The 13,950-nt window shown below is 39.1% G+C and overlaps 1 protein-coding gene across 5 annotated transcripts in view; it reads left to right on the plus strand.

Annotated features, from left to right (window-relative positions):
- Nucleotides 1–13,950, plus strand: part of LOC136857044 (uncharacterized) — a 572,347-nt gene that overhangs the window by 278,914 nt on the left and 279,483 nt on the right. For all 5 annotated transcript variants that reach the window (XM_067135398.2, XM_067135399.2, XM_067135400.2 and 2 more), the window contains 2 exons: nt 1,236–1,374; nt 1,480–1,592. In XM_067135398.2, coding sequence (XP_066991499.2) covers nt 1,236–1,374; nt 1,480–1,592 — 252 coding nt within the window. The remainder of the gene's footprint in view (nt 1–1,235; nt 1,375–1,479; nt 1,593–13,950) is intronic.

Here is a 13,950-nt window from a genome sequence, read left to right on the forward strand (position 1 = left end):
ATTAATGAAAGTGATAGTCGCTTAGCAACCTGCTAAATACATAAAGTATTGCAGGTTAGGTTAAGCGTTTGGCTGTAATTATTGAAGTGATAAATAAATGATTTAATTTTATGTACAGTACATTCAGAGTTGGCTGAATTTTGAGACCTATCAATGTTTCATGATTCACCAGCAGGTAATTCTGGAGGGAGTAAGACAAAAATGAAGCAAATCGGTCCTGTACGACGGATTGACGGATTTGCGAAAGCTGTTTTTAGTAAACTTTTTAATATATAGATGAGAAGAAGAAATGATCGTGTTAATTATGGGAGCACTAAGGAAAGAATCTGGTAAAGTTTAGTTTTGCGTGTCATTGACCTAGTCAGGGCGGGGGTTGAGGTATGGTGCAGGGTTTACGGTCTGTGTCAGCTGGACTCACATCATTGGCAGAGTTCCGGCAGTGTTCTCCCTAGGACCTTTTTACAGACCACCCGGCAAATATAACCTGGTGTGCTGGTTACATAATTTTAATACATATTTGAGTCATTAGGTGTTCCAAATTAAAATGTTAATACTGTAGAACTGTTCATTTTTATTATAAATCTTCATTCTTGTCAGTATAATTGTATCAATTTTATCGAAGTTTCAGCGTTTAGCTTGATTATCACATAGTAGTGTGTGCGAGTGATGTCTATATTAGCGTGGAATTGTATGAGAGCACTCAATTCCACCGGATGTCACTAACCCGTATGGCACTCCGCAGCAATCGAGTGGTAAATCCCGGTGTTACACGATTGTGAACGAGCAGTAGAACACTAGTCGTTCAAAATACTCCATTATATCTTGTTTGTGACAACACTAAAATAGTTCAAATTTGCAAAATGCCTTGAGGAAACTAACTATAAATTTATCATATTCACTTTTTTACGACGTATTATTCCCCGCCCGTCTACTCATTTCTGCCACCCAGCTGACGAAAATTTCTGGGGAAAACAGTGTCCAGTATTACACCAACTTGTTGTATACTAAGCTAGAGTGGAGAGAAGTGAGGACTTCATTAAGATAAGTTCCGAATTTCAAGCTTTTTAGTTTTTAAAGGATTATAGATTTATTTATTCAAAAATTAATTTTGGCAGATTGAAGAATCCAATAGATAAAAATTTACTTTGTTAAAATGGAAAAGAATGGCTTCAGATATTTAAAGCAATACCTGGATAGGTCTGTTTAAAGAAATGGCAAGTTTTGTTTCCTTACAGATGGACCTTATGGAGAGCTACGAGTGCCATACATGTGTTCAACAAGGTGTACCACTTCCTGGTGGTTCTTCTTCCCCTAATATGAACCTTCATACTGGTGGCTTTCATCTTTATCCCCATATCCATGGTACGGGAGGTGGTAAGTTTCCTTGAGTTTAGTCAGAGGTAGGCCGGTGTGTGTATTTGTCTTTTTTTTCCCTCGTTGAGACTCCTAGTTATTTCATACTGCATCATAAATTTTTAGGTGGTGATACTGGCAGTTTATATCCACATCTATACAACATTCATCCGTCGCTACTCACTCAACTTGGAACCAAACATTCCCGACTTGGGGTACATCTACAGGATCAGTTACAGGTGTGTATATAGCTTTGGCTTATAATCTTCCTGGCCTTTTTGTGATTTATTGAGGTTGGCACTTCATGTGGATTAGCCTAGTTCTACAGCTTGATGCTCTTCCTGACACAAACCTTACACTGGTTGGTAGTGCAGTGTGTTGTATGTAGATGAGATGCATATCAAGACAGGATACGGATACCTAGTGCTTGAGCTAGAAGAATTAAGCACGAGCAGTTAAAACCTCCAGCTTGGCTGGGAATCAAACTCTGGGTCTCTAAAGCGAAGGTCACTACACTTACGACTCAGCCAAGGAACCAGGAGATAAAACTCCCCAGCTTGGCTGGGATTCAAGCTTGGCACTGCTGAATTGAAGGTCAGTACACTGCCAGGCAACTTGTTTTTCGTTTCTATAATTTGAAGCAACCATCACGGCTGGGGTCAGTCAATCAATAAACCAATCAGTCACTACTGATCTGCATTTAGGGCAGTCGCCCAGGTGTTAGATTCCCTATCTGTTGTTTTCCTAGCCTTTTCTTAAATGATTTCAAAGACATTGGAAAAGAAAAGACATTGAGAAACAAAAATGTGGGAAAGGAGGTTTGAATGAGAAACCTAAATGAGAGAATTGATGGGAGTAAACTAGGATGTTTTGGACATTTAAAGAGGATGGAAGAGGAAGGAAACCAAAACAGGTGAGGGGGGATGATGTTTAGAGGGGAGGGTGAGAGCGCAGCTGGGAGACTTACAACAAGGTAGATTGATTCGATAAAGAGGCGTGCAGGAAGAAGAAACCCGAACTGGGTTAAAATGATAAGAGAAATTGTGGAAGGAGAGAGGAAGCTGAAGTGCCAAAATATGCCCCAACCTGGCAGAAGCTGGATAAGGGTAAAGGAGAATGATGATGCTGCTGCTGTACTTCATTTTCAATTTTAAGTTAAGGTACGCTGTGTACAGTTTGCATTTCATTACATTAGATACTTAGCTGATGCTAGTTGTTGGATGGGGTGAGTTGGCCATGCGGTTAGGGGCGCGTAGCTGTGAGCTCTCATCCGGTAGATAGTGGGTTCGAACCCTATTGTTGGCAGCCGTGAAGATGGTTTCCCATTTTCACACAAGGCAAATGCTGGGGTTGTACCTTCATTAAGGCCACAGCCGCTTCCTTCCCACTCCTTAGCCTTACCTATCCCATCGTTGCTGCAAGACCTATATGTGTTAGTGCGAAGTAAAGCAAATTGGAAAAAAAAAATTGTTGATGTATAGGTCGATCTTACTTGTTTGTTGCGAGACGATGACTAATAATAATAATAATAATAATAATAATAATAATAATGATAGTCAACGGTTTCGAAGGTGGATGAAGGTCATGAGTCACAACGGCAGAGAGGGCGAAAGGACTATCAATCAACAGTGTGGAGTGTTGGTAGGAGGTGTCAAGTCCCCATGTTAGGGGCAGCCTGGAAACCTCTGTCCAGTGAACCAAGTCGTAGCAGAGAGAAACTCAAATTTCTAGAAGCACTACCTATAAACAAGTATTAGTCATGAAAGGTGCAATGATTAACTCAAATTCTCATGGTGGCAAAGCTACCGAAGCTCGGCATTCGGATGCGGGGGCCCAACAACATTGCACAGCTCAAGACCAGTCGTAGGGTCTTGGAATCCCCAAGATAAGTCACGAATGTAGACACGGAACATTCATGTAAATTCAATGTTGAAAATTGGAAAACAAATTTAATTAACTAAAGTAATGATTGAACAACAACTGAAAAGATTAGCTATGTAAGAAACAAGATAGAGACGAGGACACAACACAAACGCACCACTGTCGGATATATAAAGGTAAACCAGCACAGAAAATACAAAACACTTAAAGGTCTTCGGATGTTTGGAATAGCATTTGTAGTACACAATTCACTGGCAGGCAAGATAACAATCATTCAAGTCTATCTTACCAAGGATGTCAATAACTCTCAAAGTCAACAATAAGAAATGTTCACTGATAAACACACATGCACCAATAAATATGGACAACCAACGAAATCCAGAGAAAGTAGAAAATTCTGGGAAGACCTGGAAGAAATCATAGGAAATGTTCCAGATAAAAATATTGTAATCTTGCTAGGAGACTTCAATGTTCAAATTGGAAGGAGCGAACCATCAAGAACCACAAGGAAATTCACGGCACATAACAAGACAAACATGAATGGTAAGAGGTTGATAGAATTGTGTGAGAAATACAACTTGAATATCATGTCCACGAAGTTCCAGAATAAGCCAAAGAAACAAATAATGTGGAGATCACCTAACAAATTATTGGGTGAATTCCAGATTGACCATGTTGCGATTAGCTATGACAATTCCAGGGAAATTCAAGACGTACATGTGGCCCGAGGGGCAACTTAGACTCTGAGAACTACCTAGCAAAAGTTAAATGAAACTGACACCAAAAAGGAGAAAAATGGTGAACAAGAATTGCAAGGTGCAGAATAGAGGATCTGAAGCTCAATCAGCAGATCTTGGACAAATACGTGAGCAGAATAAACAAGATTCAAAGCCACAGTTGGTCTGACATGGCGACATCAATACAAGAAGCCGTGGAACAAACATCTTACACCATAACGAGAAGAAAGTAGAGGTGCCAACTATCACAGATTGTAAGCATATTATCACAAAATAATTTATTCTATTGTACCACCTATTCAATACAAGCCACGTGCTATGTGGCTGAAATTTACATAATACAATGTACACTTGTTAGGAATATGTTTTGCCCCTTGTTAAGGGCAACGTCAGCCTGTAAGTAACCTTAAGGTCAAAAGTCAGAATCATTAACCAATCATACAAGGAATACACTGAAAATATGTTACACTTTAAGAACATCTTAAGTTAACATGCTACAGTTATAATATAGGAGAATGGCTATTACAAACTAAGAGTATTGAGAATAAATAGTGTCTGAACTCATGAGAAATAAATTTAAAAGAATGTAAATGAAAACTAAAAGAAAATGTTTTTAACGAAGACTATGACTTTGCAGGTCTTGGGCTATAAGAGTCGTGGTAAAAATTGTAATCTTCTTTGGGTATAATAATCCCAAGAATTCTGTATCTGAACTTGATACGAAAACTATGTCCACTAGTTATAAACAACAACTAGAGATTGAGAATAATTCAGGTAAGTTGCGTGTTGTGATTAAAATGCTGTAACTTTTGAAAAATGATTGTATGTTTTTGTTGCGTAAAGCGGTGTCGTAAATCCAAGTTCAGGCTGGTGCATAATTGTTGAATCGTGTCTTTGACGTTACGAACAGTCGTGTTTGAATATTCTTACTTGTAGAATTGATTAATAGCCTTTGGGAGGGATATTGTCTGTAATTAATTAATTAAAAGAGAAGATAAAATTAGTATTTTGAAGCATGCGTAATGATAAGAAACTTCAGTAGTTGGTATGTCAATTGAGAGATAACTTCCTTGGCAAGGTAGTGCTAAGTAGGACTGACTGTTCTGGCATCTCCATCCTAACATTTCTACTCCTGGTGTTATACTTGTGCGGCAAAGGAGGGGTGGGGTGTAGAGGGAGGGAGAGGTTACGTTGATCTTTAAGTGCCTGTGTCGTTAATAGAGGGGCGTTAACAGGGATAGCGTGGGTAGACCTGATGTTTGGTTTGGTGGATGAAACATTTTGGTGAGGGGATTTAAAAAGATACGGGATTTTATTCTGGTGTGAATTCACGATGTGTGTTAATTTGGGCGTTAATTTGTATAAAGGATTTTTATTTTCTGTGACCTCATTTAAATTGAGAGTGTTGTTATAGGTTTGGTCCAAATAATGTGTTAATTTTCAATTGCGTTCATTAACTTTCCTTTACATTTAATAATAGTAAGATCCTTCTCTATAGTTGTGAAATGGTGTCCTGTCTCAGTCATGTGCTGGCTCACGGCCGAGTACTTGTGTTTAAAGGCGTTGTAGTGTTCAATGTATCTTGCAGAAAACCTCCTACCAGTCTGTTGAACATAAGAAAATCCACACTGTGAACATGTTAATCTATATACACCTGATCTTGAGTAAATGTTATTGTAATTGACCTTGTTGTGGCTAAGAAATATGTTTTGATTGGTGTTCACCGTCTTGAAAGCTATATTAATATTGTGCTGCTTTAGGGTATTAGTAACCTGGTGGATGGTGGGGTTATTAAATGCAAACGTAGCAAATTTGTCTTTTTTAGGCTTGTCTGGGATTAGGTTCGTGGACAGTTTATTTTTTACTTTGTTGATTACGATTGACCATGTCAATTTCGAAATCGTTAATTTTGGCAAGATTTCTTATATAATTCAATTCGGCCTTTAAGGTATTAGAAGAAAGAGGAATTTCAGAGCTCTATAAATCAAGCTATACAGTGAGGCTTGTTTTTGGGCCTTAGTGTGTAAGGAGGTATTCTTAATCGTAGTGGGAGTGTGTAGATTTTCTAAAGATGCGAGAGAACGTGTGACTGTTACATCTAGAAAGTTTAAGGAATTTTCCATCTCATCTTCTTTAGTAAATTTAACGTTAGGGTCAGTTTTATTTAAATGATCTAAAATCTCATCATTACTGGTGATGTCCTTGTCGATAATTACGAAAGTGTCATCCACGAATCTAGCCACAAACATATGCCTTTTATTTGTGGTAAAATCTTCGTATGTTCAATAGAGTCCATATAAATGTCTGCTAGGATGCCAGATAAAGGGTCGCCCATAGCTAGGACTTTTTATTGGTAAACTGTACCATTAAGAGAAATAATTATTGAGACAAATCTTAAGATTTTCATAAACTCTTCGATTTCTTGTTTACTAAGGTTACTATGTTTATTGATGTTATCGTTGATGATTCTTACTGTTTTATCGGTTGGAATATTAGGGTACATCTGTACGACATCATAAGAGCATAATGTGTGATTGGGTCTTAGAATAAACTTATTCAAAATTTCACAAAATTTAACTGAGTTTTTTAAGGGGTATTTATTGAAAATGAAATGTTTGTTTAGAAAGTTGTGAATGAATTTTGATTCCCTGTAGCTAGGACTATTTCTACAATTTATGATAGGGTGCATTGGCATATCCTTTTTGTGGATTTTAGGCATGGCTCTGGTTCATATTAAGAAGTTTTTGTTGTTCCTGCTCGTTGAGAAAATTGGAGCTTTTAATTAAACTTTTCAGATTTCGTTGCAATATTACGGATTTCACCTCGCAATTATGGAATTGTGGTCAAAGCGGTACTTATTACGTAAAAGCTGACAGTATCAGGAAAAAATTATTTTCTAGAAAAAAAAAAGGCTCGAAAGGATGGAACATTTCTTCTAACTTGTCCTCGTTTCATTGCTTGTGAGTTGGCAACGATACTTATTTGATCGTGATTTCCTTTTGCTACCCATAAGCGTTGTAAAATTAATTGTGAATGAAGGAGCTCAGGAGGTGCTCTTCTCCACTATAAATCCTTCAATAATGTTATATTTGCTGTGTTAAGTGTACCTGATAGTTGATAGAAAGATTGAGAAAGAAGTGAGGCCTACATTAAGCACATCTGCGCTGGAATCGCTTACGGTTGAGAAGACGAAAATGTCATCACAGTGGGAAGGATGCTTCAAGATAAACTACACTGAAAAGCAGCTGTTGCATGAGAAATGAGTTACAAGGAATGTTTTATCACAGAACTAACAGGCTGTGTGCAAATGTTATTAATTTTGAATAAATTGCTTGAGGGAAGGGCAAAATGGGTGTCATTATCAAGAAGGGAGGGGCATGCTTTGGTCTTGGCTCGAAATTTTTCTCAGGGGAGGAGGGCAATTACTGGTAATCAACTTCAAAGGTTGGCACCTCTGAGAAACATCCGTGGTGGAGCGAAGTTTGCGAGGAAGCAGTACAAAAAAAGGAGCTCAAACATGGAAGAAATGGAACGCACAACTAAAAAAAGGCAGAAGACTGGGAGACATTCGAAGCACAAAGGAAAACTACTTCCAAAATCATAAGAGGTGAAAGGAAATACTACGATACACAACAACTAAAGAAAATAGAAGAATAATTTCTACCAAACATTCAGGAGCCGATTAACAAAATACAAGCCATCAACTCTGTGCTTCAAAGGTGACAAAGGAAATCTAATCACTGGAAGTGAATTGTCAGCACCTTGCAGATTATTTCCAGAAACTTCTGAACTGTAAAAATACCTGAAGAAACTCTTGACATTTGAGAAACCCAAGAACAAAATGCTTAACTCAAAACCACCCAACAGAGATGAAATCAGGGGAATAATAAAAGGACTACCCCGTGTGGGTGGGGGACGCAGGCGAAGAATTCCCCCACGTTATCCCCTGCCTGTTGTAAGAGGCAACTAATAGGGGTGACCAAGAGATGATCAAAATAGAACCATGTAACTACTTGTGATTAGTACCACCACACGGGGAACACCATGGGTCACTTTTAGTTGCGCATAGTACCACTATGTTGGGTACCGAATAGGTTTGTGATTAGTAGTAAATGAGAGTGTGACTGCTTTTACAGTACCTGTGATTAATAGCACTATATGAGCGACACCATGGGATGAGGGAATCCATGGTTCTGGCTTGCGTATGATTAGTACCCACTATATGAGGAACACCACGGGATAGTACAAGTCCCTGTGGTTGGTACCCTTGTGTGATGAACACCATAGTTGCCTGTAAATGGCGCCGCAATGTGCGAAACACCGTAGGTCTGTAATACATGTGTGAATTTCATCACCTTTGAGTAGTACCAAACTGTGTGGAATACCGCAAGTCTACGCTACTCTTGATTAGTACCGCAACATGACAAATACCATGGTTCTACTTTCCTATCGATAAGTACTATTGTGAGGGGCCGCTGACTTGGATTTTGGAACCCTTTCGACTACAAGCATAATCGATTCAGTATTCTGCTATAGAAGCAGTCCCTTGGTCAGTATTACTATTGTCCTACGCCAGTTTTTGTGCATGTGAGTCACTGTGGGTCGGTTCCACTGATCGTTTTAAATTCATATCCATCCATCCATTATTCGTCATCACGTTTTGAATTGTGGTCAGTGGATGTTTTTGGGGTTTTAGTTTGTCATTTAATTTCGTCTCATTTAGTACCATTAGGTGCCGGTGACCTAGATGTTAGGCTCCTTTAAACAGCAAGCATCATCATCATCAATAAAAGGTCTGAAAAACAACAAGACGTCAGGTGTTGATTCAAAAGTTGCAGAGTTATTGAAGTATGCTGGAGAACACCTAGTGATTCAACTTGAAGCACTGTTTGAGGAAATTTGGCAGACAGAGAGTATCCCAGAAGAATGGTAAAATGCATTAATACACCCACTGCACAAAAAAGAAGACAGAACAAATATTAGTGATTACAGAGGAACATCATTACCACCAGTTACTTCTAAGACCTTATGTAAGGCATTACAAAATAAGATTGAGGAGATATTGAAAATGAACTGGGCGAATAACAGGCAGGATTCCGGGAAGGAAGGTCATGCAGTGAACGTATTTTCATTTTGAACTCCATAATACAAATGCGCACCCTCACAGCCAAGAACTTAATGATGTATTTGTTGACTTCAAGAAAGCATATGATTCGATCGACAGAACACCCTTGATAAGCACTTTGGAGGAATTTGGGGTAGATGAAAAATCTAAAAATTTAGTCAAGGAAACCATCACTGACACTACATCACAAGTAAAATTTATTGGTACGTTGTCAAAACCGTTTAAAATTAAAACAGTGTCTGACAAGGGGACGAGATGTCATTACTCCTGTTCAATGTTATACTTGAAAAAGTGGTCAGAGAGTGGACGAAGAGATTGACATAGTTAGGAGTGAAAAATGGAAAATACTGGGAAGATCTGGAATCACAATTGACTGTATAGCTTTCGCAGTTAATATGGCAATTCTGGCAGAAGACACAGAAACTGCCAAGGAACAGATTGAAACGCTTTTAGAGATTGCTGTAAAGAAAGGACTTCAGATATCTGTTGAAAAAACAGAACTACTGATTCAGAGCAAAAATGACCCTACAAAGACTATTTTTACTAAGTATGGAACAGTTAAAAGAGTACAGAAGGTTAAATACCTAGGAGAGTGGATAACCCCAACAGGACTTCCAGGAATAGCATTACAGAACAGGGCATGATAGATGGAAACAGCATACCATTTATGTCAAAATGTCTATAACAAAAAATCAATCTCAATCACTGCGGAACTGAGACATTACAACACTGTGATAAAGCCAGGAAGTTTGTATTTAATCGAATGCATTCCACTGAGCAGGAAAGGATTACTCGAGAACATTGAGAAAAAAGAGAGGAATATCTTGAGGAAGATACTAGTACCTAGGAAAGTGGAACAAGAATTTAGACTGTGACCAAATGAGGAACTATACAAAAGGACCGAGAAAACCACAACATCCTTTAAAAAGAGAAGACTTTGCTTCTATGGACATATTTAGAGAATGCCAACAGAGAGAACAGCCAAGAGAATTCTGGAGTACATGGAGAGCAGGAAGACTCAAACTAACTGGCTTAAAGGAGTCGAAAACCTGGAAGAAAAGAACATAACACAGGAGGCAGTATTTTGTAGACAAGAATAATGGATGGTCATCAACAAAATTAAGGAATTCCAAAATCAAATGAGCAGTAAACGACCGGCAACACCTGGTCGCTAGAACGCAAAACAGCCCATTCCGAAAGGATGGAGAAGTACTGGGCTGATTGGAGGAAGAAGAACCGAAATTGAACAATGCTTAACATGACTCACAGTAGACCTATCAAAAGACAAGAAGAAGAATGTTATTGGCTTTACGTTCCACTAACTACTTTCACAGTTTTCGGAGGTGCCAAGGTGCCAGAATTTTGTCCCGCTGGAGTTCATTTACCTGCCCGTAAATCTACTGATACAAGGCCGACGTACCGTATTTCACGACATAATCGTCGCACTTTTTATACCAAAATTTTCGAAAAAAATTGTAGGGTGCGACCATTATACGATGAATATTTAATACCAGTATTTGTATTACTCAAAAAATGTATTTATAACTAAATTGTATTTGATACAAATTTAAGATGCATGTAATACTCGCATTTATACATCAAAATAATTAAAATAGTCTAAAACAAAATTCATAATTTTTCGCAACAATTCGGCGAACGTTTTTCCAACCTGAAAATAAAAATGAACGTATTAAGTTAATTTGTCATTAATTTGAGTATTAAAGTTAAAATATTACAGTTGCAAAAAATTATCGCTTTGTTGTGAAATGCGGACTTACCGGTACGCAATTTATTCCAAATCTTCGGTGTCCCTATCGCAGGTTTCGCTATCTGATGCGCCATCCTCGCCTCTGTTAATACCAGTATCAGATTCTTCGTCTCCCTGCCACACTGCGTCATCTTCGGAACCGTGTAGTGCATTCGAAATCCCAGTCCTTTTGAAGCTCTTGGAGACTAGTTCAGGTGGTATAAGATCCAAACTCTTCTTCACCCACGAGCATAACAAGTCCAAGGGTGGACGCCTGATATTTCCGGCGGGCGTCAATTGCTGATCGCCGCTCATCATCCACTCGTTGTAAAATCGACGTAAGTGGTCTTCAAAGGGTTTATTAACACATACGTCTAGTGGCTGCAAAGCAGATGTTAGACCACCAGGAATGACTATCTGTCGTGTCTTATTTGTAGAGAGAATTTGCTTCACTTCGTTCACGAGGTGACCTCGGAAACTAAAACAAGCAGAGCTGGTTGTTTTAGTAGTGCACCAGGTCTTCTATTCCACACAGTTTTAACCCAGTCCAGCATGAGTTCTACGTCCATCCAACCCTTTGGTTGCACTCGTACATGAATTCCACGGGGAAACTGTATATTCTTAGGCATCGTTTTCCTCTTGAAAATGATGTAAGGCGGCAACTTTCTCCCGTCAGCTGTAATGGCTAGCATTGCCGTGCATCGCAACTTCTCACTACCGCTGGTTTTCATTAATACACTCCGTGATCTTTTTAGCGCAATAGTGCTGTTGCGAGGCATATCAAAAAAGATTGGAGTCTGATCGGCATTACCGATTTGAGAAAGCAAGTACGAAGTTTCCTTGCGCAAACGTATGACAAATCGGTGAAAATTTACAATCTTATCCGTGTAATCAGCTGGCAACTTTTGGCTTAGTGTTGTTCTCCTTCGCACTGACAGATTGTGTTGTCGCATGAACCCCTTAATCCACCCACGAGTCGCCTTAAACTGAGTTACCGGTATGTTGTGTTTGCGCGCTACCTCCTGTCCCTTAATTTGTAACATTTCATATGATACACTGCAGCCATTGTTACGTATTTCACTGACGTACCTAAACACTTCTTCGTCAATTATAGGAAACTTCCCTGTTTTAGGACCTCTAAACGCGCGTCTAGAAGGGTTTGTGCTTTTTAGCTTGTTTTTTACTTTCCGCCAGTCACGCACCAACTTTTCACTCACAGAAAATTTTCTTTCTGCAGCTCTGTTCCCGTGCTATTCAGCGAAGGCAATTACGCTTAGCTTGAAGCCCGCAGAATAGTTTCTATATTTACCCATAATCGCTTATAAATGCTTCACACGTTAATGTTTTGCGATATAAATGACTTTCCGTAATTGTTCACTATTAAAACAAATTATTTCTGCAAACACCCAAAACACAAATTAAAAACTTAAATTCTCACGCACACATGTCTACAGTAATCACGTAAATCTGAAACAAATAAATGCATCTGTGATCTGTCCATCCCAGAGCAGCCAATACTGTTAGGCAGCAAGGAAGCATGCAACAATTTATCAGTTTAGCTCGTTAATTTTAAGGACACTTCATCTAAAGCATTACTTTGTCAATTTTATATATTTTTCATCTAAACAGTGTTATGTGGCTGAAGATGTTGATAATATACGAAACATGTACCACTTTTGACCATTAAAAGTTGCCTTAAGCAATCATTGTATCGACTAGGTGGAAAATAAATAAATACTTAATTGTGAATCACTACTGCACTTGCGCAAAGCTCGCAAATCGGAGCTCTAGCTAGCGCGGTGTAGATCTACTGTATAGTTGACTGTATTCCGAGACGTCAGTAACAAACATTCATTTTTTTCAATTTCTTTTAAACATACGGTAATTAGGTTAATATTTCTTCCCAGTAATTGATGAGTTTACATTACATTACTGACGAGTTTATAAAATAAAACTTTAATAGCATTGGATAATAATTATCTTGACTGCTTGGATAAAAGTTTTCATCCCATGCCCGGACACTTATGACGTAGTAGTAAGATAAGAGTCTAGCGATGACAACTGAGACATCGTAAATAATTCGGCTGAATAATTCCGTGGAAATCTGAGTTATCGTCTTGGATTTCACTTCGTGCGCAATAACACAGGAGCCGGCCCCATGGTGTAGGGGTAGCGTGCTTGCCTCTTACACGGAGGCCTCGGGTTCAATTCACGGCCGGGTCAGGGAATTTTACCTGTATCTGAGGGCTGGTTCGAGGTCCATTCAACCTACCTAGCCGGTATTTCCTGGCGACATAGCCGATAAGCGATAACTTACAGCCTTACGTATTTCAAATGGGAACTCATAATATGTAGGTGGTGAATAAATTGTACACTGTCTCGCGACCACGTTGTCAAACTGCCGATAGCCTACCGGTAAGCATAATATGTAGGTGGTGAATAAATAGTACACTGTCTCGCGACCACGTTGTCAAACTGCCGATAGTCTACCGGTAAGCCATGCGTCGTACATATACCGGTATTATTTATTTATACGTTGTGCAACATGTCGCAAACATGACTGTGTTGCCAAATTGCCCATAAACCATACACGTATTTAAATTGCGCATTCATGTGCAACTTACGTTGCAGTTCCATTTACCTTTTAACCAGATTAGTGAACAAAATTTGGACGTGCGACGATTATGTAATTAAAGGTTTAAAGTCCGATTTTTGTATTGAAAATAAAGGATGCGACGATTACGCGGTGGCGACGATTATGCCGTGAAATACGGTATTTGAGCACCTTCAAATACCACAGGACTGAGCCAGGATCGAACCTGCTGAGTCGGGGTCAGAACGCCAGTACCTAAGCCGCCTTAGCCACTCAGGCCGGCAAACGATAAATACACTGTTCATAGTCGCTACTGGTTTGCTGTATCGCTTCTCATATTATTGATAATTTCTAGAGGCAACTGTTGGTTGCAAAGCACTAAATCCCAGTTTTTAAAATAATGTTGCAAATGTAGCTCAAAATGTGAAACTGTTTGCCTACCCATTGGAAACCGAGCCCGAGTGTGTATTGGGGTGGGGTAGCAGCGCAGACTTGACTGCGTCCGAGGCTAACT

The sequence above is a fragment of the Anabrus simplex genome, chromosome 1, assembly GCF_040414725.1.
Source record: "Anabrus simplex isolate iqAnaSimp1 chromosome 1, ASM4041472v1, whole genome shotgun sequence".
NCBI classification, from domain to species: Eukaryota; Metazoa; Arthropoda; class Insecta; order Orthoptera; family Tettigoniidae; genus Anabrus; species Anabrus simplex.